Here is a 25,130-nt window from a genome sequence, read left to right as displayed (position 1 = left end):
GCAAGAGAGGGGGTCATACTTTCTCTGAGGCCTGACTGAACTTTAAAACTGCTCTACTAATTAAACATTGGGCTCTACACTTTGCTTAACCCTGGGAGCTGGTCATCAGCCTTTGACCTTAGTCCTCTCCTGTCCAGCTCTCTCCCCCACTCCAGGATCCAGAACCTTGGTCAGATTCAGGGAAAAGAACTAGTTTGAGAGAAATTGCCTCAGACCACACTCTCTCCACTCACTGAGCCTGGTGGGAGATTAGTGACCATGTTTTCTCTCGGGGACAGAACTGTGGCTGCTGGAGAAAGGTAAGAGGCATGAGCTTTCTCTCTGTGTGCCTTTATTTGGTTTTCTGACCCTGAAGGTCTCAGGAGGGTGACCTCACTCACCTTATAAAAGACCAGGCCTCGCTCTGCTCTGGAGGTTACAGTCAAATACCTGTGAGGAAGGTGTTGTTCCAAGCTCCCTCCCTCCCACCCAGCCTTGGGGTCAGGTCCTTCCTAAGCCACACCTTAACTTCTTAGCCCAAGGAACAGGGCTTCCCTTGTGCATAGATGGTGCACATAATGTGAGCATTCACAGCCACACAGGAAAAGCTCCAAGGAGAATTCTCCACAGCTTGCCATACAACTGAAGAGGCAGCAAATGTCATCTGTTGAAATCTCCTAAAAACCTTTTTTTTCTTTTGTCTTCCACTCTGTTCACCCCTCACCTCCCAGACCTCAGTGGCCTCTGGCTACAGCCCTGCAGCCTTCCTCTCCACGCCAGCCCCCCTTCCATGCACCATGCACATTCCCTGCATCTCCTGCATGGTCATAAGAGGCTAGAAGTGAGGCCATGGCTTGCTCAATTTTTCATTCTTTGTGTTTAATATGTCTCCCAGAATCCCCCTCAGTTTCCACTTGTATTTCCAAATGGGCCTGAAGAACCATATGGGAAATAAGAGGCAACCAAGATAGTCAACAGAAGGTGTAAGAAAAAAAGATAGGGTTCTGTGTGTCATATTTCTTTCTCTATTTTCCTGCTGCTCTGTACCTCTCTTTATGAAAAGACTACAAGAGGGTGTGTTTCCCTTGGCTATCCCTAACTTCTAGCCATCAGCAAGTCCTTTTGCAAAACTTTTGTGGCCAGAGAATGACCGAGAATATTCAGTACCTGTACGGACTCCTTATTTTAGACCCAGGGACCCTACATCAGCTAGAAGAAACCCTGGCCCACCCTGCACCATGACTGAATGTTAAAATGATCTCTAGTCCAGGAAACACCAGTTGCCTGGAAGTTTGGATCCAGGGATTGGTGTCTGTTGGGCCAGAAAAGACTTTCCTGTGGCAGAGGGTTTAAATGTCTGCCATTACCAAGGCCTTCACCCACCCCTCGGGGCATCAATCTCACCTATGATCCCACAGAACATTGTTGTGTTCCTTCCAACACCCGGCTCCCTCCTTCCGGGATGCCCTTCTCTGAGGAGCACACCTCAGTAACTGTCCTGCCTTCCTCGGGTGTGCTGTCAGAGCAGCTTCACCAAGTGGACTTCTTGGGGTCTACAGTCGGAGTCTCTTCCAGGATTGAAAATTCTCTTGACAACATCACTAATGAGTGCTTAATTACCTCTAGTGATGCACTTCCAGGGACAGGGGCCTCACTGCCTCACAAGAAGCCCATTTCATGTCCTCTTAGAGTTGACAGAAAATTCTCCCACAAGTTGAATCAAGGACTGCCTCCCCATAACTAGCACTGGCCCCTTACACAGCATGGAAGGCAACTCCTCTTCCTTCTCTCTGGGTTTCCTGACTGCTCCCCTAGACAAGCTCTGCACTGCCAGGGCCTTTCCTCATACTCAGTGACCTACACAGGATTCAGTACTCCAGATATGTGTGGTCTCAGCAGAGCAGAATTCAAGTCAGGGCATTGAGGTTATTTTTTGTCTGGACACTGACCATCCTTCAAGGAAAAGCAGGATCTCTCTGGTATTTCTGGAAACCACATCATTGCTTCATACTGAACTGGTGGTAAATCCAACCTCTTATCCACCCACTAAGCCAAATATTGCATACTCTTTACCAATACAATCAATTTCTCTGTTACACTTCATCTTGGACATTGGCTTCTTCAAGATTCTGCAATGATTTTTAATTTCAGCATCATCATTAGTTTTTAGCTCACCCTCCAAGCTTTGTGTCACTAAGAGTTTGATAAGCATGCTTCTATGTTTTCTTTTTTTATTTCAACATATTCAATTTTAATAAGACAAAGAAATAATCATATTTTTATGTCATATTAGGGCTCATTCTTTTTTAAAAAATTTTATTAATTTTAATGAATATTTACAGAGATTTTGGATTTCCATTCATTCATTGTTGTGCTTTTCTCCCTGCCCAGCCCTCCTCCTCAACCCCCAGTTCGCATCTCTCTTTGAAAAGTAAGAGAAAAATTTCTTCCTTGGTATACAATCCCACCGCCCCAGTACACTCCAATATGCAACCTTAATTCTGGACTCTTGTGATAACCATAATACCCTATCATCTATCGCTTTAAAATTATTCTCTCCCTCGGGGAGCTCTGGTGGCCTAGTGGCAAGGAGCTGCAACTACAATCCCAGAGGCACACGGTTCAAATCCACCAGATGCTCTGCCAGGAAAAGGAGGGACAATCTCCTCCTGTACCAGTCAGATCTGATTTGATGGTACACTCACACAAAAATTAAAAAAAAAAATTATTCTCTCCCTCATCTGTTTCAATGGAGTATATACATAATTTATCCAGTTTTTCTCAGTCTTACCCCAACCCTGATGTCAGTCCCATCCTACAGTAGTGGCAAGATGCAGTATTTGTCCTTCTGTGACTGAGATATTTCACTCAGCATAATGTCCTCCAGGGTCACCCATTTTGAATAATATTGCATGAATTCCTTGTTTTTCAGTGCAGCGTAGTATTCCATTGTGTGAATATACCACAGCTTCTCTATCCATTGGTTTCTTGATGGGCACCTGGGTTGTTTCCAACTCCTTGCTATTGTGAACAAAGCCGTGATAAACATGGGTGTGCATTGCTTCTATGTTTTCAACCACAATACTGATTTAAAGAATCTGTTGTTGTTGTGCACCATTGAGTTGGAATCAATTCATAGCTGACCCTCCAGTGGGTTTTCAGAACCAGTAAATCACACAAGAGGAGACTAACCATTCTTCTCCCAAGGAGCAACTGGTGGATTCAAACTGTGTGCCTTTGGTATTTTTTTGTGTGCCTTTGGTATTGTAACATGACTTCTTACCACTAGGCCACCAGAGCTCCCTATGATGTAAATAATAGTAATAATAAAAATAATAAAGACAAGAACACTGACATGTTGCTAGTGAGTCTCCTTCAAATTTAAATCTGTTAACATTTGTGGAGATACACGTCTACCTAATTATGCTGTCATTCATCTCACATTTCTGTTTTATCTACAAAGAAAATACAACAACCTTTATTTCATGGCTTGCTTCACCGTATGTCCCAACTATCCTTATCTCCCATTTGCCAGAGCAGTTATTTATCTCATTTTTGAAAGTGAGATTAGCTTGTTTTACCTTCAGTGAAAGCATGCTGATGACTAGTAATTATTATATTCTTTTTAAAAGGCTGGGGAACCAATTTTCGAAGAATCTCTTTTCTTGACTATTAGAATTGAGCTGGGCTCACTGTAGTCTACTGGGATCAATACATTTCGCTTTCCTGAAATTGTTTCCAGTTATTTGGCATCTCTCACATCCTCCACAATTTCTCCAAAATCAGCAATGTATTTTCTGTAAGTTACTTTGGCACTCATGATGATCATTTCTCTAGATATTTTTAACCCATTTAAAAACATCCAGCTAGGTCTCTCTGACCATCTGTGGGAGTGCAATGTGAGGCTACAATGTCACAGCTCAGCATTCCGGACTGCATGATCTCGGAACATCGTTAGCTCCTCTAGGACAGCTTCTTCCTGTAAGATCGAACTGCAAGATGAAACTAGCCACAACTTCCTTCCATGTTTCCTTCCATGTTTGATGTGAGAAACTGTAGGTGGAAGTATCAAGTATATGCTAGGCATATATCACCACTTCAAAAAATATGAATTGAATTTAATTGTTGGGCTTCAGTTGCTCAATTTTTAAGCTTTGTCTCCCTTCATTTGCTGATGGGGAGAAAGGGGTTCTGACTAACTTGATACTCTTTACTCACAGAGTGGTTGTGTCCTGTTTCATTCGTCTTCTAGCTGCTTTGTGCTCTCCTTCTCATCTCCTGCAATTTCCGTCAGCACCTGCTTCTCCCAGCCCCTGCGTTTTTATACCTCTTGAATTTGGGCCTGGTGGCTTTTGGCATGTGACCCTTCATGATGCAGCCAGCCAAAGGTGCATCTTTATAGGTCTCCTTTCTGAAAATGACAATACTGTTCTCATGGTATCTGTCTGGGTTGGAATAATTCTCCCCTCTAAACCTGGAACACATTCTTGACCCCAGACAACAGTCTCTCCTTTTGCCACATGAAGCTTAAGATAGCACAGTCAGGGATTTTCCCCAAAGTTTCCTGTCACCTCACATTTTAGTCAAAACTAAGTCCAAAATAGCAAAGTTTGCATTCTTTTAAAAGTAATCAGGTGTCTGGTTCAACAGATCAGGAATTTATGAGATGTTCTAAAGCAGGCTCGAATCCCCCCAGTAGGAATTCAGTGAGCATGCTAAGTCTCCCAACAGCTATCTTGCCAACATTTCCATTTCACAGATCCTTTAGCTGTGGGCTATTCAAAAATTCCTGGAGCCGCACCCTTTCTGGTTTTACCTCCTTTACCCTCCAGTGCTTTGCCAAACTTCGTCCTTAGGCAAAAAGATATTAAACATGTGCAAACTCCAGAGACATGTCCTGTCTCCATACGTTTTCAACCTGTATGCAGAAAAGATTATCCGGGAGGCTGGGATCTATGAGGAGAAATGTGGGGTCAGGATTGGTGGAAGATCCATCAACAATTTGCGTTATGCAGATGATACAACCCTGCTTGCTGAAACTGAGGAGGACCTGACGCGCTTGCTGCAGAGGGTCAAGGACTGCAGCCTCCAATATGGATTGAGGCTCAATGTCAAGAAGACAAAGATTCTCACCACTGGACCCATTGGTAGCATCAGGATGGATGGTGAAGATATTGAGATTGTTCACAGCTTCAGTTTGCTCGCCTCCACGGTCAACATTCTTGGCACCAGCAGCCAGGATAGTAAAAGACATATTGCGATGGGAAAGTCTGCTGTTAGGGACTGCTCCAGGGTACTGAAGAGCAATGTTGCCACTCTGGAGACTAAGGTGTGTCTGATACAGGCCATGGTCTTTGCAATCACTTGTTATGTGTCAGACAGTTGGACAATGACTAGGGAGGATAGAAGGAGAATTGGTGCCTTTGAGCTGTGGTGCTGGAGAAGAATGTTGGGTGTACCATGGACTGCTAAGAAAACGAACTGTTAGGTCTTTGCACTGGACATAAGGCCAGGGACTCAAGGAAGGGACCAAAGAAATAAAGGAAGCTGGGCAGGATTCCTTGGTCTGCAGAAAGAGAAACAGGCAGAGGGACAAACCAGGGAAATACTGCACCCTAAAGTGGATTAGGGCAGGTTTTATAGTTGAGGGTCTTTAGGTAGGGAAGAGAGGGACATTCCATTGTGGTTCAGCCAGGTGGGTGGTCTTCTAGGGAGGGAAGGGAGAGGCACTACATGTTATTTGAGGCTGTTCACTACCTTTGCTGACATGTTGATATTCCTTGAATCCTTTGTTCTCCCTTTGAACCTGCTTCTGGCCTGACATGAACAGGTTCATCCTGGAGAGGGTTAAACCAGGCTGCTCCTTGGAGGCAAGGATTCTGAGGCTTCATCTGACATACTTTGGACATGTTGTAAGGAGGGACCAGTCCTTGGAGACGGACATCGTGCTTGGGAGGGTGGAGGGAAAGTACAGGAGAGGAAGACCCTCTATGAGGTAGATTGATTCAGTGACGGGTAATCGGGGTGGGTGTTTTGGAGACAGGTTATTGGCACAGGACAGAGCAGGGTTTAGGGATGTTGTACAGAGGGTCGCTATGAGTCGCAAGCAACTTGATGGCACATAACAATAACAACAAAATATATCTACTTAATGTAAGATACTCTTCTAGGCCCTACCTACTATGTTTGTTTTAAATGCAGTGTTCTTTTCCACGGTCCCATTCATGAAAGTCACTCAGCAAATCACTCAGTTATCTTCTGGAGATTCCATTTAATTTTCCAGTGTTAAAAAGTCGCCTTCTATAATTTCCTCTAAAGATGGCTATCTTAAGGCTTATGTTGTTGTGTACCGTAGAGTTGGAACCAACCCATAGCTGGGTTTTTAGAGGTAGTTAATCGCAAGGGAGGAGACTGCCTATCCTTCCCCCGTCTCCCCGCCCCAGCAAGTGGCCTTGAATCACATGCCTTCAAGATTGAAGTGCAGCTTCCTGCCACTAGGGCACCAGAACTCCCTCTTAAAGGGTTTATAGAGGCTCTAAAACGTTCATTCCCCCAAGAAGGCAGTAGTGAAGATCAACAATGTCAGTCTGGAGACTAAGATGCATCTGATTCAGGCCATAGTCTTTGTAATTATTTGCTATGCGTTTGAAAGCAGGACAATGACTAGGGATGATAGAGAATGGATTCCTTTGAGCTGTGGTGCTGGGGTAGGGTATTGAATATATCATGGACTGCTAGGAGAACAAACAGGTTCATCCTAAAGAGGCTGAAACCAGGCTTCTCCTTGGCAAGGATTCTGAATCTTTGTCTGACATACTTTGGGCATATTGCAAGAAGGGACCAATCCTTGGAGAGGGACCTCATGCTTGGGAGGGTGGAGGGAGCACAAGAGAGAAAGACTCTCAATGAAATGAATTGATTCAATCACGGGGGTGGTGGGGTTAGGCGTGTCAGGGACAATAGGGTTGTCACAGGCTAGAGCAGAGGTTGGGGCTGTTGTACACAGGGTGGCGATGAGTTGAAAGTGACTCGAGGTCACACAGCAACAATAACAACAAGAAGGCAGAGGGATGTTCCTCAAATCGTTTCATGCTAGCTAGCTTCTAGAGGAATCCCCTTCGTGCTTTTTCATTTATCTCTGCTAAGAACTGAAGGATGCAGAGGGGTGAGCCAAAGGAAAGCAGATTGAGGAGACAGAGTTTGGCCAAGCGGAAGTGAGGAATGGAAGGAAGTCCAATGTGGATGAACATTATGCTGGAAAGTGGAGCAAATTGAGATAAGAAGGTGGAGGGAAATAAAGTGTCTAGTGTGGCCACTCCCTGGTTTTTCCTTTAGTTCTCCAATTTCAATGCACCTTCTCAATTATTAAGACTGAGCAGAGAAGACAGAACAGGTGTGCTGGACCAAGGTTTTAGAACTGAGTCTGCCAGAAAATAACTAGATTCTCATGAGCAAAAAGGAGGGAACTGGAACTGAAGATTCCCTTTTTCTGATTCTAAAATTTCCCATTACCTGGCTCATCCACTCGACCCTGTAACCAACCCTGCACTCTGGTGGGTCTGGTCTGCCCTCTGTCTCACTTGCAACCTAGATTTCCTCTCCTCAGGGCCTTTTCAAATTCACTCATTCTACACAAACCTGTGGTGTGGTCTGAGACATCAAGACTCCAAAGACAACACTGCCCATCGTTAGTGTCCGGTCAAGGGAGGAAGACCAGATTTTAAACAATAATGAAGGCAAAACAGTAATTGCTCTACCAGTCTTAAAGATGAAATGCGTTCACTAGACAAGCTAATGGAAGAAGGATATGTCAGCATGAGGCACATGTGCAAAAGTGGAAAAAGAAGGGGAAAAATTCAATTATGAGAACTTCAAGCACATCTAGAATACAAGATGAGGCAATGTCTTAGGCTGAGTTCTCTAGAAGAACAAAACACAATGAAAAATGGCTCATACAGTTGTGGAGTCTGGCAAGTTCCAAATCCATAGACTGAGCATCAGCATGGAGGCTTCCCCTAATATACAAGGTTGTAGGAGCCGACAATCCCCAAACTGTCAAGTCAAACAGCAGGTCGCTGGCTCACACAGAGGTCCAAGGATGGCAAGACAAATGCAGAATCAAGACAGGGAGAGATTTGCCAGCGCAGGCGTGTATTTTGGATGTAGACCACGCACCCAAGGAAACTGCTTTTAACTGATTGTTGTTGTTGTTGTTAGGTGCCACTGAGTCGAGTATGACTCACAGCGACCCTATGAACAAAAGATCTGAACCCTGCTCTATCCTCAGCCATCCTCACACTTCCTGACACACAAGAGTCCATTGCAGCAGCCACTGTGTCAATCCACCTGGTTAATGGTCTTCCTCTCCTTCAACTGATTAGCTGCTCACAAAGATCATATAGAATAGAGAATGTTTACATAAGATCTGCCAGACCACTGAGAATCACGGCCTAGTCATGTCGACACGATCTTTTTGTTATAATGATTTGATTAAAGTTTATAGCATGACATATAATTTTAACTCTCACAGTCTACTTCTTGTCAGGCATGTGTACACATCTGAAAGCACACAGAATTTCTAAATAAAGACATACATGTAAGTCATACTTGCACCTAACATGTATACAACAGGAACATACTGGCCTCACTCACATCTCATATTTTAAATAAGTAGTGTCAGAGATAGTGCGATTGGCACAGGACAGAGCAGAGTTTAGGGCTTTTGTACATAGGGTCGCTATGAGTCACAAGAGACTCGCCGGCACTTAACAACAATAGAAAAAGAAAGAAAAGCTATTCGATACCCACACCTACATGCAAATAATAAAGCAAAGAAGAAATATAAAAGTAATTACTTTTCTGCACCTGGTCATAGTTGGTTTTTAGAATGCTTTCTCCTCAGCCCAAACCATATTCCCTTGGCTCTCAGCCAGCACTTCCATTCATCAAAGTTCTCTGCCTTGTAGGGTGACCAAAATCCTCACTCCTGAAGGGTGTGGGTGATTAGCAGTCATGTTGCAACTGTTTTTCTGTAGTTTTCCACTGATTTTAACCACTTAACAGAGTAGTACTAAGAGATATTCCATGTCTCCTTTATTCTAGGCATAGTCTTTTTTATTTCCATCATCACATAGTATCAATCCAGTTTTAGCCAATATAGTAATTTCCTCTTTTGCCTGTTTATCCAGAAGCATGAGATGACAAAAATGATCAAGTGGCATTCTTAACTTCCAGTTGTATGGCATCTATGTTGTGGCCCCAGTTGTAGCATTCTTCCCTTGGAATGAAGACCTCCAGGCCCACAGAGCACAGGGTAGGGGGGAAAGAAGGCAAAAATTTTGCGAGTTGGTCATTAAGGATAACAGTGAGTGGTATATTCCAATTTTTAATTTTCAATTCATGGATGGATAAATCCTGGCTATAAGAAAAGCAGCACTATACACTGAATGGTTGTTTTAGAGAATATACAATCTCCTAGAGAATATTTTCACAGCCCTGCAAGGTTTTGCCACCTAGATGAGGCCATACTTATGTATTTAGAAGGCCATTCCATCGTTCTATAACGATAGCTGTGATAGGTTGATGAGAAATTCTATGAGCTTGGCCTCACTGCCACACTTCAACCACTGTGAAGTGAATTCCTTGACCTGAAGCACTGCCGTATGGGATGTATCATAGCAATAGATAAGGCATTCTGTAAGTCCACAAATGACAGCTTTTGCAGAAGCACTGCCTTGAAGGAAGGCCAATCTATACCCTACTGTTGTTGTTATGTACCATCAAGTAAAAAACGACCCATAGCTGACCCTCCAGTGGGTTTTCAGAGGCAGTAAATCACAGGAGAGGAGACCTCTCCTCTTTCTCCAACAGAGCAGCTGGTGGATTTGAATTGTGTGTCTTCAGGTTGGCAGGACAGCTCCTTCCCATGAGGCCATCAGATATTCTGAGTAAGTATCTTAGTCAAGTAAGAACAAAATGCCGCCCTTTCCATGATGGAAGAAGTCCAGTGAAATCAACTTGCCATCAAGTTGTTGGCCAATCACTCCTTGGAATGGTGCCATATTGGAACTCAGTGTTGGTCTTTGCTGCCAGCAGATTAAGGACTTGCCAGTGTCTGTAGCCAAGTTGGCATTGGTGAATAAAAGTCCATGTAGCTGAGCCCATGTGTAATCTCTGTCCCTGACATTGTGGCCACTTATTTGGGCAATGACAAGAATGACTAAGAAAAGGGCTTGACTCTATCCATGGACCACAATATTCAATCTAATTATAAATATTCAATCTAACTGTTAAAATCTTCCTCTGCTGATGCCATCATTTTGGGAGCATTCATATGAGAAAACAAACACCTTAATTTCTTGGGCGCATTCAGAGAGATCAACCTACATACTTTTCTCCCATACCTTCTTGTCATCAATTTTCCAATCAGTTTCTTTCAAGTCCCTGACCATCCATCCAAATCGCTCCATTAGTTAGCACACAGTCACACTATCTCTTTGGAAGCAAAATGAATAACCAAGTGCACTGCTTAAAGTTCAGCCCATGAAGAGAATTTCCTTTACCACCGTCCCTCAGGGAGACCCCAGAAAGGCATTACAGTGCTATTGCGTTCCACCTGAGTGAAGCCTAGGTATTGTGCAGAACCACTTGCAAACCTGGAGCAAGCTTCCTCTTCTTCAGTTAAAAATACTATAAGGAACTTCCTATGAGGTCATAGGTAGAGAGTGAGAAGAAGGTAATGTGACAAGGGTGGAGACCAAGAGCATTTAAGCCACTTCCTCACGTAGCCTAATGGTGCCTTCAGGTTCTTCTGAAGCCTGATCTGTTATTTAATAATGCAGTGCTGCTATGTGAGTCCCACTTTATGACTCTGTGGGTCAGATAAAACCCGAGTTCACAATAGGCAGTTTAGACAGTAGACACTTCTGGCAGTGAAGTAGAGTCCTTCCTCAACCACCCTTTCATTCAAGGGTTTTTGGGTCTGTAAATTGGCTGAGAATTGATTGAGGAGCTGTGACTCTACCTTGTGATTCAAGTTAGATTGCTGTTCACTTGACCTAGAAATCTCCTGTTTGTATAGATTAAACATTTTCCCCTTAGGGACCAACACAAGCAGCCAATTCCATAAATTAATAAACACAGAGGATAGGGCAAGGTTCAGATGTGTTGTTCAGGCAGTCACTATTAGTTGTAGTCAACTTGTTGGCACCTACAATGTCATGACTGTGGTTTTAACTCTTCTGTCCATTTTTAACAGCCATGCCCTTGTCTTTAGTGATTAAGTGCTGCCACTTGACCCCAAGCACGAAGTCCAGTCAGCCCCACTGTCATTGGGTGTCTAATTCAGTTAAGGCAGTCTCCACTGCTAAATCTCACTTACAAGAAACAACAATCACAGCCATCTTCAAGAATTCTGAAGACGCCCTTCACACCTTTGTTCCTCATTGAAGTGGTGAAAGGTGTGTTCAGGTCCAACCTGATCCATCATAACAGGAAAACTGCCTAAGCCTTGGGATGCTTTCTTCTACAGTATACAAAGGCAGGTGTGGCTTCTCAACTTGATTTTAATGTTGGCCACCTCTTAATGCATGCTTCAGTGAACCAACCAGATCTTTTTCTAACCTTTTGAACTGAAACAATGAAGAGTTTTTGCTTAATGAGCCCTTATCAATAAATTCATACTGTTCCAACTTTATGTTCCTTGCACTATTATCCCATACCCATAATAGCCTTTCCAATATTTATATTCCTGAGCTATCTGGTAGTCTATATCAGAAAAACCATGCATTTGTTTTAGAATGTAGCATGGCATGGCTTCTTCTGGTGACACTTTGAACTTGACCTCTTGGTCTCACTGGGATTTAGGTCTAATTAAAGATAAGTGGTAGGGGTGAATACAGAAGCTCTTCAAATGGAGGCCTCTCTCATCTCACATGGTTTCAACATTTGACAAACCCCAAGCCAGCAGGTGAGATGACAACCAGCCGGTTGGTTTATATCCCAGGAACCAGAGGTCAGAGAATGACAAGTCTGATGCAAGATCCAAAGAAAGCGAATTGTGCCAGACGAGCCATATATACAGGATATAAACCACATGCCCAAGGAAACTCCTCTAACAACTGATTTGATGTTCACATTAAATCACAAAGCGGAGAATTATACACCATATCTGCCAAGCCACTGCCAAACTGACATAAAATCTTCATCGCCACAAAGCAGAGGAATTGATGTTGAAAAGCCAACTAGGGTCAGTGATGAAGGGTCTTGTACGCCATTCTAAAACTTTAGGCTGTAGACCACGGAGGACTACTGACAAACTCTAAGTAGAAGAGGCATGCCACTGGACTTGCCTTTTAGATCGGCTGCTCTCAATAGTAAGAAGTAGAATATATTTGGATGGGATGAGACAAAGGTATCAAAGTTAGTCTGGAAAATGTTAAATCTCATGGACAACAAACCAAAAAGTTCTAAGGGTTTGAACTAAATAAAGTAGTAGCAATAACTGGTGAGACCGTAAAGAAGCAGAATGAACCTGGGGGGATGAGAAGGTCGAGAATAAGGAATCCAGAGTGATTCCAAGGATGAAGATTCCATTTACAGAGTTGGAGAAAAACAGGCATGTGAGGGAAAGTTTCAAGTCTGGTCACGTTTTACTAGGAAACCTGCAAGACATCTAGGTGAAACTGTCCAGCAAGTCCTAGTTTGGAGCTGATGGTTAGAGTAGGTGCTACAACTAGATTTGGGTGTTTCTTGTATCTAGGTGGCAGCTCTACCCCATTTGCTCTTCTTTTTATAAGTCTTTGAGCCCATTTTCAACTCATAATGACCCCATGTGACAGAGCAGACTGCCCCTAATAGAGTTTTCTCGGCTGTAATTTTTATGGGACCAGATTGCCAAGTCTTTCTCCCACACACTTACCGGGGGGCAGGGGTCTGAACTGACAACTTTTCCGTTTTCAGTTAACCATGGAGCCACTCAATTTCTTTCTCCTTTATTCCACCTACATTACTGAACTTGCTCTTCTCCATAAGTAGAAATACTTCCCATCCTTTAAGACCCAGGTTAAAAGCCATCCATTTAAGGTTCCTTCCCTAAGTTAGTCTCTGTAAATGACACCTCCTACTGTCTTCTTTCATTCATTGTTTCCCATCCTTTTTCATGCATGGATATGTATCTAACCAATTAGAGCTCTGTATTTTCTCATTTCTCCACAGCTCTCAGCATGTGGTAGCAGGTATACAATGCATTTAAAAACTATTGATTCTAATCCCAAATTGATCATGCTGAAGCAAATAGGAAGAATCACTTGCAAGGATCCCAAGACTAGAAATATTCTGGGTGCCTGTATTTTGTTCAGAGAGGAGCCCTGGTAATGCAGTAGTTAAGCTCAGCTGCTAACCAAAAGATTGGTAATTCAAACCCAGCAGACACTCCACAGGAAAAAGATGTGGCAGTCTGATTTCATAAAGATTACTGCTTTGGTCAACTACGAGGAGGTCCTATGGGGTGCTATGAATTGGAGTCCAAAGAATCTGGACTTTGCTCAAAGATTTTAGCTCACTTCTAACATTACCAGGTGAGCTGGAATCTTGTGTTTTACAGGGGCCAGGTTATGGTGGGTAATGGAGGTTGGGGTCTCCCAGCAACTTAATTGCACCTTCTGTCTCTCTGTAGGAAAGTATGGTTTCTGTCCTTGCTGCTTATTGGCTTCTGGAGCTATGCAACCTGCAACGTGAACCCCACGGTGGACATCTGCACAGCCAAGCCCCGGGACGTTCCTATGAACCCCATGTGCATTTACCGCTCTCCAGAGAAGAAGGCAGCTGAGGAGAGCCCAGAGCAGAAGATCCCCGAGGCCACCAACAGGCGGGTCTGGGAATTGACCAGGGCAAACTCTAACTTTGCCACTATATTCTATCAGCACCTGGCCAACTCCAAGAAAGACAATGACAACATTTTTCTGTCACCCCTGAGTATCTCCACAGCATTTGCTATGACTAAGCTGGGTGCCTGTAACAACACTCTCAAGCAGCTGATGGAGGTACAGTCAAGGCCCTTCTGCTCAGTCTAATGGCTTCACATTTTTCAATAGGTTGAGTGGCTCTTTTATTGTTGTTTAATAGTTCTTAATCCAACACTAAGGGAGCTCTGGTGGCCTAGTGGCAAGAAGCTGAGCTGCAATCCCGAAGGCAAGTGGTTCAAGGTCACCAGCTGCTCTGCAGGAGAAAGACGGAGAGCTTCCTCCCATGTAATTAACAGGCCCTGAAAACCTGCTGGAGGGTCAGCTATGGGTTGGTACACACTAGGGTACACAAAATAACAACACTATCCAACACTAAAGCTCACTAGGGAGCTATTGTTGTTGTTGAACTGGAATGAACCCATAGCTGACATTCCAGGGGATTTTCAGAGGCAGTTAATCACACAGAAGGAGAGTGCCCTTCTTTCTCCCAAGGAGCAACTGGTGGACTCGAACTGTGTGCCTTCAGCATTGCAATGCAGCTTCTTGCCACAGGCCACTAGAGCTGCCTACAGGGAGCTCATTACGAAGTATAATTTCCTTTGAAAGCTTTTTATTCTTTAAATTAGGTAAAAAAATGCCACCTGGATTTCTGCTATTTAATTTGAGTTTCTTCTTTTGGGCTGCCTTAAAGTGGGAAGAACTATATTTTGCCCTACTTTTCCTTTTCATTTACATGTTTATTGATTTATTGGGTCATCTGCAGATTTATTCATTCAACATGTCTTCTGTACCAAACATTGTGCTGGGTGGTGGAGAGTCCCCGTTCTTGCCTGGAGGAACTTACCTAGGGTGCTCAGGCATACCAGCTCTTGGATGACAATTCTAGGACCATGCATTGAGATCCAGGCTTCAGGGAAAGGATACGAGCCTCTCCTGGCTCTATAGTACTGTACTGATTGCTTCAGGGCAGCGGTTTAGTTTTGTCTGTTTTTTTGTGAAGGAGCAGTGGTGGAAGAGAAAAAAAGAAAAATCAAGGATTAAACACCACTGATTGTATTAGAAGTCATAGGAACACTAGACCATTAGATTGCCTTTGGCGTGGGAGTGTGACTGACTTTGTTTATGCCTGATCATAGCCAAGAGCAAAGATAATCACAGATAATCAATAGGTACAATGGACTTCCTACCCCTAAATGTGCTATATAGTGTTTACTTGAATTCCAGACCCTAGAATCTGTACATTTTGGAGGGCTTCCCTCTATCTTAGTGGCCTATTTCCATTAAGTTTCATCATTTCTTTGGTGCCTCCTAGGATGGATTAACCCAAGCTTTTGATCCACCAAAAACCCTGTCACTTTAGAGACAATTCTTTAGAGATACAGTATTTCCTTCTCTGGACCTTTCACTAAACTACATATACACTGGTATTGGCACTGGTCATGAAGCTTTCTCACATCTTTCATGTTTTTGTTCCCAAGAGAGATCTTAAATGTAACCCTTTCTTTAAGGACAGAAGTAGAACAGTATTTGAAACCAAGCATGTCCTGTAGGTTCTTCTATTCTATTAAAAGAGGAGCAAGATATGTTGGAAACGTGGGGTAAGAATGAGATGGAACAAAGAAATGGAACACCATGCTTTAAGGTATTATCCTAAAAGAATTACAAACTGGGGGGACATTGAGAAAATCAAAGACAGAAGAAATAAAGCCAAAGACTTCTTCTGAGTGTGGAAGACAGAAAAAAAGAGGAAAGACCGCATTCATTTTGCCTTGGCTGGTGATGGTGGGGGATGACCATTTCATGTCAACTAACATGATCATTAAATCTTTTTCAAACATAAAACTCTTAGATTCTGTTCTGTTTAACAATTTACTGATAGGATAACTCTTTTTATTTCCCATCCCTACCAGCAGCAACCCAGAACGTCCCTGAGGGTGGCTCCAGGGGTGGGCCTGGAAGCACTTGTTCTCGAGAGGCCATTGTCCCTGTTTTCTCTTTGCCCAGAGCCACCAACATCACTTTTCCCATTCCAGCAAGAAAACATCCAGGTGTGAATGGAGAGTCCTTTAGAGACATTCTGTCATATCACAGATAATCTTCCCCACTTCCCCCTTCCATTCATTCATTCATTCATTCATTCATCATTCATTCTTTTAAAAATGAGCTAAGCATTAAAGCTGTGCTATGTACCAAGGTTAGAGGAACTCACAGCTGAGGTAGCTGTAGGTCAGACTGTTGTTTTTAAGTGCCGTCGACTCATGGAGACCCTATGAATGAAAGATTTGAACACATGTATAACTTTCATCGTTTCTGCAAGTTCATAGGGTTTCCGGAGGCAAGCTATTTCGGAAGTGGATGCCACTCCTGCTTCCAAGCTTGTTTTAATCGGGGAGCGCCACAAAACACTGTCCACCATAGGTAACAATTATCACATTTGCCACATCAGTGTCACAGTGTTTAGCATCACAGCAACCACGAGTTACCTCTGTACAGCAAGTGGACAGACCAGTGCTATACTGCTTAGAGGAATGTTTGACCAAAAACAATTAAAACTAGGCCTGAGGGATTAAAACTAGGCCTGAGGGCCGTAGAGTAAAATCACCCACCTTTGGCTTAGTAGCATAACTTCCTATCTACTAGGCCAACAGAGCTCTCTCTAAGACTCATGCAATTCTATGAATAATAGGTCTAACCCTTATCCTATCCTACGTCATCATCTCCACAATCTGAGACACATTTGAGCCCACTGCTACAGTCACCATATCAATCTATTACATTGAGGATCTTCTCTTCTCTGACCTTCTCTTCTCTGACTTCTCTCAGCATGATGTCATTTCCCAAGGAGTAGAGCCTTAAACTGTTGTTAAGTGTTGTCAAGTCCGACTCATAGTGACCCTCTGAATGAAAGACCTGAACACTTTGTATAACTCTCATAGTTTCTCCAAGTTCATAGCCTTTCCGGAGGCAAGCTATTATGGAATTGGATGCTACTCCTGCTTCTAAGCTTGTTTTAGTCAGGGAGCTCCACCAAACACTGTCCACCATGGGTAACCATTATCGCATTTGACTCATCTGTGTCACAGTGTTTAGTATCACAGCAACCATGAGTTACCTCTGTATAGTAAATTGTAATGACTGGTTTTAGTTTCATCCCTCATGTTACTCAAGCTGTCCTATGTACCCACTGCCATTTTGTTTGACTTCCATAGGTGTTTAAGTTTGATACCATCTCCGAGAAAACATCTGATCAGATCCACTTCTTCTTTGCCAAACTGAATTGCCGACTCTATCGAAAAGCCAACAAATCCTCTGAGTTGGTATCTGCCAATCGCCTTTTTGGAGAGAAATCTCTCATCTTTAATGAAACCTACCAGGACATCAGTGAGTTGGTATATGGAGCCAAGCTCCAGCCCCTGGACTTCCAGGTAAGTTGCAGATCTCATCCTTGACTTCTGTTCTTTCTTCCCACTAAAAAATGGAGGATATGGAGAAGCAAAGTCTAAATGAGCATTTCTGTGCTATTGGAGTCCTGGTAAGAGGAGAAGGTACACACTAGAGCCCATGGAATACTTAGTAAGAACATGAGGAATCAATGGCATCTATGGCTTGGGTTTGGCAGAGGGTCAATGAAAATGAGGAAAACCCTCAATGAGACAGATTGATACTATATCCTCAACAATGAGTTCAAACATGTTAAAAGATCATGGAGCTTGGAGCAAGACTGAAGAACAATTCATTTTATTATACATAAGGTTGCCATCAGTAGGGGTCAACCAAATGGCAACTAATAATATGGCTCACATGGCTCTGAATAAGTAAAATAAAGAATAATTCTTCAAGGTATTGTCCAAATTCAAATATATACTAAAGGACATTCTGAGAATTCAAGTCCTGTAGATACTTCATTTAATGTAATTAAATTATAAAGAGCTACCATGGTCAAATAAAACTGGTGTATGCGGCATTTTGTATTCTCCTCTTGGAGATTCATAAAACACCTGAGGTTTTTAAGGGTTCTGAGAAGTCTACAGTAAAGAAACATGTTAACTTTTTTTGATCAGCATTTTCCAAGCTAACAGGACCATATGGGTCTTCCCTCCCCACACCCGCTCCCACCTATATTACTCATCAGTTGCCCATGAAACATATTTGAAATCTCCAGTGAGTTGAAGTTTTCCAAAGTCAGAGAAAATAGTAGCTTATCTTCTTTTTATCAAACTATCTTCTTTTTTCTATTTTGTTTATTGATTCCTATTTCCCTATATTTTCCTTTTCTTCTCTATTATTAACAAATATTATCTATATAGAAGGTTCATGGCACTATACTATTTATTTTTGTGAACTTTTCTTAGTTTGGATTCTAGTGATGACTTCTTAATCTAGTGGTTGGAAAGGTCAGAGGGCTTACAAACAAAATAAAATTGTGCATGGGTAAGTGGAGAAATGAATTGAATAGCACATGAGTAGGTTTATTTTCTGTTCACCTCAGGGAAATGCAGAGCAGTCCAGGGTGACCATCAACAACTGGGTGGCCAATAAGACTGAAGGGCGCATCACTGACGTCATCCCTCCAGAAGCCATCAATGAGCTCACTGTCCTGGTGCTGGTTAACACCATTTACTTCAAGGTATTCCCAATAGCCTAGAGACACACAGGGGATTTCCTCCAAACTCTCAGCCCACCTGGGTGTATGCTGGTAGAGTCATTCTGAGAAATGGTTCATGCATGGCCTGGACAAGCAAGGCAAGTCTGCCAAGAGTCCATAACCCACAGATGGGATGCTGCACGCATGGTACACACATGGTACATAGAGTATACACACTTACAAACCCTGCACACAAGGTATGTGTGGTGGGTGGTAAACTCACACGAGTATGCGAGTATGTGGTCATTTCTGATGTCTGCTTAACTCTGTTTTCACATTTGGAACAAAATGAGAGTCTACTGGCCCTGCTGAGATTTCATCCATCATCTGGAACAACTTGTAGAGACATTCAAAGGCTCCTTGCTCTGAAGGGTCTGAAACCTCCAGGGATCAGGCTCACTTCTGACTTAGCACAGACCCATAATTGGACTCTGCAGATGGACTCATCTTCCCTAACAGGTCAAGAATTTCTCAAGCTTGATTTCATCTGGGAAGAGGGCTAAAGAAATGGCAGGCAGTGCTAAGAAGAAAAAAAAAGAGGGCTCCAACTTAAAGCAGATGGAAAGTGTGGCCCATTTGCCCAGTCTGAGACATGCTCCATTTTTCCTTCTCCTATTGCCCCAGGAATGTAGTAAGTTACTGCTCCTGCCAACAACATCATGTCTTGGGGCTCCCTCTCCTCAAGAACCTGGTATGTTGCAGTTCCAACATGTGTTCCATATGTTATTACAGTTAACAGGAAAACTTTAGCATGTTAGTCCTCTTGATCCTCACAATCTCACAAGTAAGATCGTGGACCCCGTAGACTGATGACCCAGTTTCACTCCTGATTTGTCCATGTTATGACTGTGTGAACTTGGGATAAGCTATCTGAGCCTTTACTGGCCCATTTTGTGCATCTACAAGATAGTGATGATGAGAAAACTACCGTGTAGAGTTGCAAAGAGGATTGCATTTTAAGTTGTATTGTTAAGTTATTGCAAATAAAATTAAAAGTTATTGAATAAGTTCTTGCATTGCTTAGAGCAGTGCCTGTTATATACTGAAACCCAAACTCAGTATGAGTGAATAGATTCCAATTCAAAGTGAACCTGTAGGGCACAGGAGAACTGCCCTTCAGCATTTCCAAGGCTGCTCTAAATCTTTGTAGAAGCACACTGCCTCGTCGTTCTTCTGAAGAGCAGCTAGTGGGTTTGAACTGCCAACTTTCGGTTAACAGCTGAATACCTTATTCACAATGTCACTAGAGCGTCACAGTACACACTAAGCACTCCATAAATATTAGCCGTCTGTAGCTTCTACTTTTACAGATGAATAACTTGCAGAGGCGTTAAATAACTTATTGCCAAGTCAAATAGCTAGAAAATAAGAAGAAATGAGAATTTCAAAAGTGTACCTTGTATCTCAGGAGGTCAGCCGGTCTTACCATCTGCTTGACAGGTCTTTAGATGACCTTTGGGGAGTGTCACCTGCTTTGGGCCTCTATTCTTCTGGTGCACTTTGCACGCTGGCTCTTGAGGAAGATGTGGGCAGAAAGCAAAAGAAAATTAGATTTAAATTTAAGAAGAGATTTTCCAGGCTTTTAAAAAAATATTTCCACAGTTTTAAAATATTTCTGATTATAAAAGCAAATAGCAGGGAGCTCTGGTGGCCTAGTGGCAAGAAGCTGCACTGCAATCTCAGAGGTGTGCGGTTGGGATCCACCAGATGCTCTGCTGCAGAAAGAGGGGCCATCTCCTCCTGTACCAGTCAGATCTGATTTGACGGTATACACAAAAAATAATAAAACAAACAAACAAAAAAAACCCCAAAAAGCAAATAGTCACTTTTGAAAATCTAGGAAATATATGATAGTACACAGAAAAAAGAACTCACTCATAATTCCACCATGCTGACACATTGTTAATCCTTTTGTGTATATTTTTTCAGTCTTTATGAATCTCTACCTATCTGTGTGTAGTAATATCAAGTATTTCCCATATCCTTAAATATTTCCCCATAGATGTTTTTTGTTCTTGTTTTGCACTTCTCTCGCCTGTCCTCTTTGTCTAGGGCCTGTGGAAGTCTAAGTTCAGCTCTGAGAACACCCGGAAGGAAGTGTTTCACAAGGCTGATGGGGAGACATGTACGGTGTCCATGATGTACCAGGAAGGCAAGTTCCGCTATCGGCGTGTGGCTGAAGGTACCCAGGTGCTCGAGTTGCCTTTCAAGGGTGATGACATCACCATGGTGCTCATCTTGCCCAAGCCTGAGAAGAGCCTGAGCAAAGTAGAGCAGGAACTCACCTTGGAGGTGCAGCAGGAGTGGCTGGATGGACTTGAGGATACGATGCTGGTGGTCCACATGCCCCGCTTCCGTATAGAGGACAACTTCAGTGTGAAAGAAAAGTTGCAGGACATGGGCCTTGTGGACCTCTTCACCTCTGAAAAGGCCAAGCTCCCAGGTTAGTGCAGGATGGACTTTGCTGCTCTCTCTGTCCCCACGTTGTCCCATGTTGTCTGACCAAAGGTAGAAAGAACAAGTCATTGTGTACTGCCTAGTCTGAACCATAACTGACCCTCCAGCAGGTTTTCAGTGGCAGTTAATCACACAGGAGGAGACTGCCCATCATTCTCCTAATGGAATGTCTGGGGGTCTTGAACCAAAGTCTGAATTCATAGTGCTGGCTCGAAAGGAAGGCAGTTTCTGTCTGGAGGAAGGTTCTTGTGTTCTTACAGCAGCCGTAGGCCAGCATTTCTTGGAGATCTCGAAGACGTGGCCTTCTTCCATGGCCCAAAGGACACACTCCACTTACGGCTCTTACTTCTTAGTGAGACTGGTACAAGGGTCCTATCCCCTCTGCTCATCTCACGTTCTCTCCTTTTCTCTCTTGTAAGATAAAAGATATTGTAAGTCATATCCCAGGGAAACTCCACTTACATAGGATCTGAGCTGTAACAGAATTAAAGCTGTTGCCTCCCACCCTTAATCCTCTCACATCTGATTGTCTTATCAGATCAAGGGGTATCACTACATAACTGCCATATTATTCAAAATAATGAAGCACAGTTCAGACAAGTGGACATATATTTTGGGGAGACAAAAATTCAATCCAGGATACTAAATTTAACATTGTACATTATTCCTGTCAAAGAATAGTCTTTGATTTTATTCACTCTTCTTTGTTCTGAATTGGCAGAGACCAATCATTGCAAAATAGATGCCCGTTTACAAAGCTAGTTCATTCTCTTAGTTACATATTAAAATTTTACTACATTAGGTGAGGGTTCAGGATTTCCCCCTATTTTTCATTAAATAAAGACCTTTTAGTTAAAATGAAATTCCTTTTGGTGGGTTAGTTGAAGCAACTTTTCTCCATTTCATTGAGCCTTCTCTGGTCTTCCCTCCAGGTGTCGTTGCGGGAGGCCGGGATGACCTCTATGTCTCAGATGCATTCCATAAGGCATTTATTGAGGTAAGTACACTTTTGCTTTCTTCCTATGCTGCTTTTCTGTCACTTTATTATTCAATACATCAGTATCTTAAGCAATTTAGCTCCACTGAATTAGATGGTATAAAGATAGTAGGCACACAAACAACAGATGTCAGTGTGGCAAAGGGCATATTTCCATGTCCCTTAATCCTCAAATTTGTCACGATTTCTCTCTCCTGGAGCCTGATATAGTATATCTCTCAGGTACTCCAACTGTTCAACCTCTCACATCTCCTTCACCAGGGCAAGAATCAGAAGAGAACTTCTTAGGGCTGGATCTGTGGGAAACAATGATTACCTTAGGATGGATAGCACAAAGAAAAAAGGGAGTTAAACCACTGAGAAAGAATTTAGAGGAAGAGGAAATGCATAGATTCATGAAAATTCTGGAAGAGATACCAAGAAAATGTGAAGCACTTAACAAGCTGATTGAAAAGCAAACATGTTGTAGCTCTCCTTGAAGAATTCAGAGTAGTGGGGCACACGTCTAACTGTAATAGCTGAAGAAGAAATGCAAATTAAGGAAGGGTAAGGTTGTCTGTGGATTATTTGCCATAAAATGGGTTCCAGAGAACGAGTGCATTGGATACATTAGAGAAAATCTATATAGTTATGTGATCAACACATTTGTGGACTTTTCTTGGGAATATTAAACTGAAGAAAGTGAAGTAGTACTCTAAAACTGTGAGAAAAATTGTCGAATATTGCTAAAAGGGAGCTCAGGTGGCCCTAGTAAGTAGAGATGCGCTGCCTAAATGCAGGTGGTTCAAATCTACCAAGTGCTCTGAGGGAGCGAAAATATGCAATCTTCTCATGTGGTTCACAACCTCTAAAGACCTGCTGGAGGGTCATTTGTGAGTTGGCTCTGACTCGATGGCAATGAGTTGAGTTTGTTGAAACCCACTAAATAGTGACCCAAAGATGTCTCTGTGAAACTTGGAACAAGTTTTTCTTCAGAACCAAATACATGAGACCACAAATAATTCTAAGTCTGGGAAGCCTTTATAAACCAGATCCTGGTGTGAATGAAAGGATTCTGGCTGGTTATGTGAAAGTTCTACTCTTCTGATATGTTTAATCCTAAAATGATTTCCTATTTCCCACTTATACTACTTGAAATAGGTGGGGAGGCAAGAGATAAAAAGGGAGAAAAAGAGATGGGGGAGGTAAGAAGGAGAGAAAGACATGATTGCACAACTTTACAAAACTAAACTCAGAAGTGTTTTCACTTAGATCCCAGGACAGAGTTTAGTGTTATTCTGGGTCCCTAAGCAAAATTTTCTTAAGACCTCTCTCAAGATTTGTGGTGCTTCTGCTTATTAGTAAAGTTCAAAGAGCAGTGTTCTTGGCTCTTAGTCCATGAACTGTTTACCTCATATAGCCAGAGAATCCTCCTCTTTGCATAGGCACTAGGTAGCTGTGTAGAGGTTGTTACACCTGGGATTATTTCAACTCTAAGAATAAAATGATGGAGCTCTGATTTCAAGTTAATTTATCTTTTTAGCAGCTGGTATAAAAGAATTCTAACACCATGTATAATGGTGCCAGCCATAAATGTGACAACTCTATGAACATCCAGATTTCCTGTTCAGGGGTTGTGTGAATTGAGCCCTTGTACTTATTATCTAGCCTAAGGCTTCAATTAACTCAAAAGCTTTCATCAAATCAATGGTTGAAGAGAAAGGGATACCGGCAAGGTCTTGCACGAACCCAATTGACTCTGTTGTTGTTGTTATGTGCCGTCGTTTGCGACTCATAGTGACCCTATGTACAACAGCCCTAAACCCTGCTCTATCCTGTGCCAATCTCATTGCCTCTGACACACCCATCCCGATTACCCCAGCCACTGAATCAATCCACCGCATAGAGGGTCTTCCCCTCCTGCACTGTCCCTCCACTCTGCCCAGCATGATGTCCCTCTCCAAAGACCTGTCTCTCCTTACATGTCCAAAGTATGTCAGGCAAAGACCCAGAATCCTTGCCTCCAAGGAGCAGCCTGGTTTAACCCTCTCTAGGATGAATCTATGTGTTTTCTCCCAGCATTTTGAGGAATTTGTGTGTCTGTAGATGATTTACCTACGTATAGTGAACTGCAGAGTCATTAATGCAGCCGTTTTGTTTCCTCTGTAACTGCAGGTAAACGAGGAAGGCAGTGAAGCAGCAGCAAGCACGGCCATCGGGATTGCTGGTCGTTCGCTGAACCCCAGCAGGGTGACTTTCAAAGCCAATAGGCCCTTCTTGGTTTTAATAAGGGAAGTTGCTTTGAACACTATTATCTTCATGGGCAGAGTGGCCAACCCTTGTGTTAACTAGTGTTCTCATTCTTTGCATTTCTTCCTATTTGGTCTGTGAACAGAAGTAAACAGAAATAAAACTACTACCAACTCAATTATGAATGGGACAGTGCTGCTTAAAAGTCAAATAAGGAAAAACAAGAATGGTGTTACTATTGGGGCATTACTATTGGTGGAATGATGCTCCTCTGTGCGACTTATTGCCTCCAAAAACCAGCTGGAGGGTCAGCTATGAGGTTCTGTCACCTACCACCACCAGTGAACATATGTGGATCAAGAATGTGAATAAAGTAGATAAGTCTTCACCCTGATAGTCAGTATCCTGAATGATCGATCAGAGGAGCCAAAATTCTATCATTATTTCTATCACACATCAAACAAATTAATCTTTACATACAAAACACAGATTCAAATCTGAGTATTAAACCATTTAATTCTCAAACCACTCACATGCATAATGTTCTTTTACACAGTGTCAAAATAAAGAGAAAATGCATTTTTTAATACAAACAGAATTTCAAGTATACATTAATAGACTTTTCAGATTACTAACCAGGATGCTATCATTCACATTGTTCTTAAAGCTGTTCAACGAGAAAGCTTTTGCTAAACTGCTTTAAATATGTTTATATAAATCCTTATCTTCACTCTCTGAATCTCCCTCCCCCAACCCCAGCTCTCTGTCCACCCCAGCCCTCCCCCCTTCCCCGACACAACAGGGCTCTTGGGGCTCTAGGAGACATGCAACCCCACCAAGGACTATTGACTTGTCATCA

General features: G+C 42.7%; 1 protein-coding gene across 1 annotated transcript; it reads left to right on the top strand.

Moving 5' to 3' along the window:
- Positions 1-209: 209 nt before the first annotated feature.
- Positions 210-24,452, top strand: SERPINC1 (serpin peptidase inhibitor, clade C (antithrombin), member 1). The gene is made up of 7 exons (XM_006887702.1): positions 210-299; positions 13,655-14,021; positions 17,153-17,368; positions 18,433-18,570; positions 20,641-21,031; positions 21,978-22,042; positions 24,197-24,452. The coding sequence occupies exons 1-7, from the start codon at positions 259-261 to the stop codon at positions 24,371-24,373; spliced, it is 1,395 nt and encodes a 464-aa protein (XP_006887764.1). The 5' UTR covers positions 210-258; the 3' UTR covers positions 24,374-24,452.
- Positions 24,453-25,130: the final 678 nt, after the last annotated feature.

This window comes from Elephantulus edwardii, unplaced genomic scaffold (assembly GCF_000299155.1).
Source record: "Elephantulus edwardii isolate Elephantulus edwardi_28Jun2011 unplaced genomic scaffold, EleEdw1.0 scaffold00061, whole genome shotgun sequence".
Lineage (NCBI taxonomy): Eukaryota > Metazoa > Chordata > Mammalia > Macroscelidea > Macroscelididae > Elephantulus > Elephantulus edwardii.
Note: the sequence above shows the minus strand (reverse complement) of the source record. Positions and strands in the feature narration are given on the sequence as shown.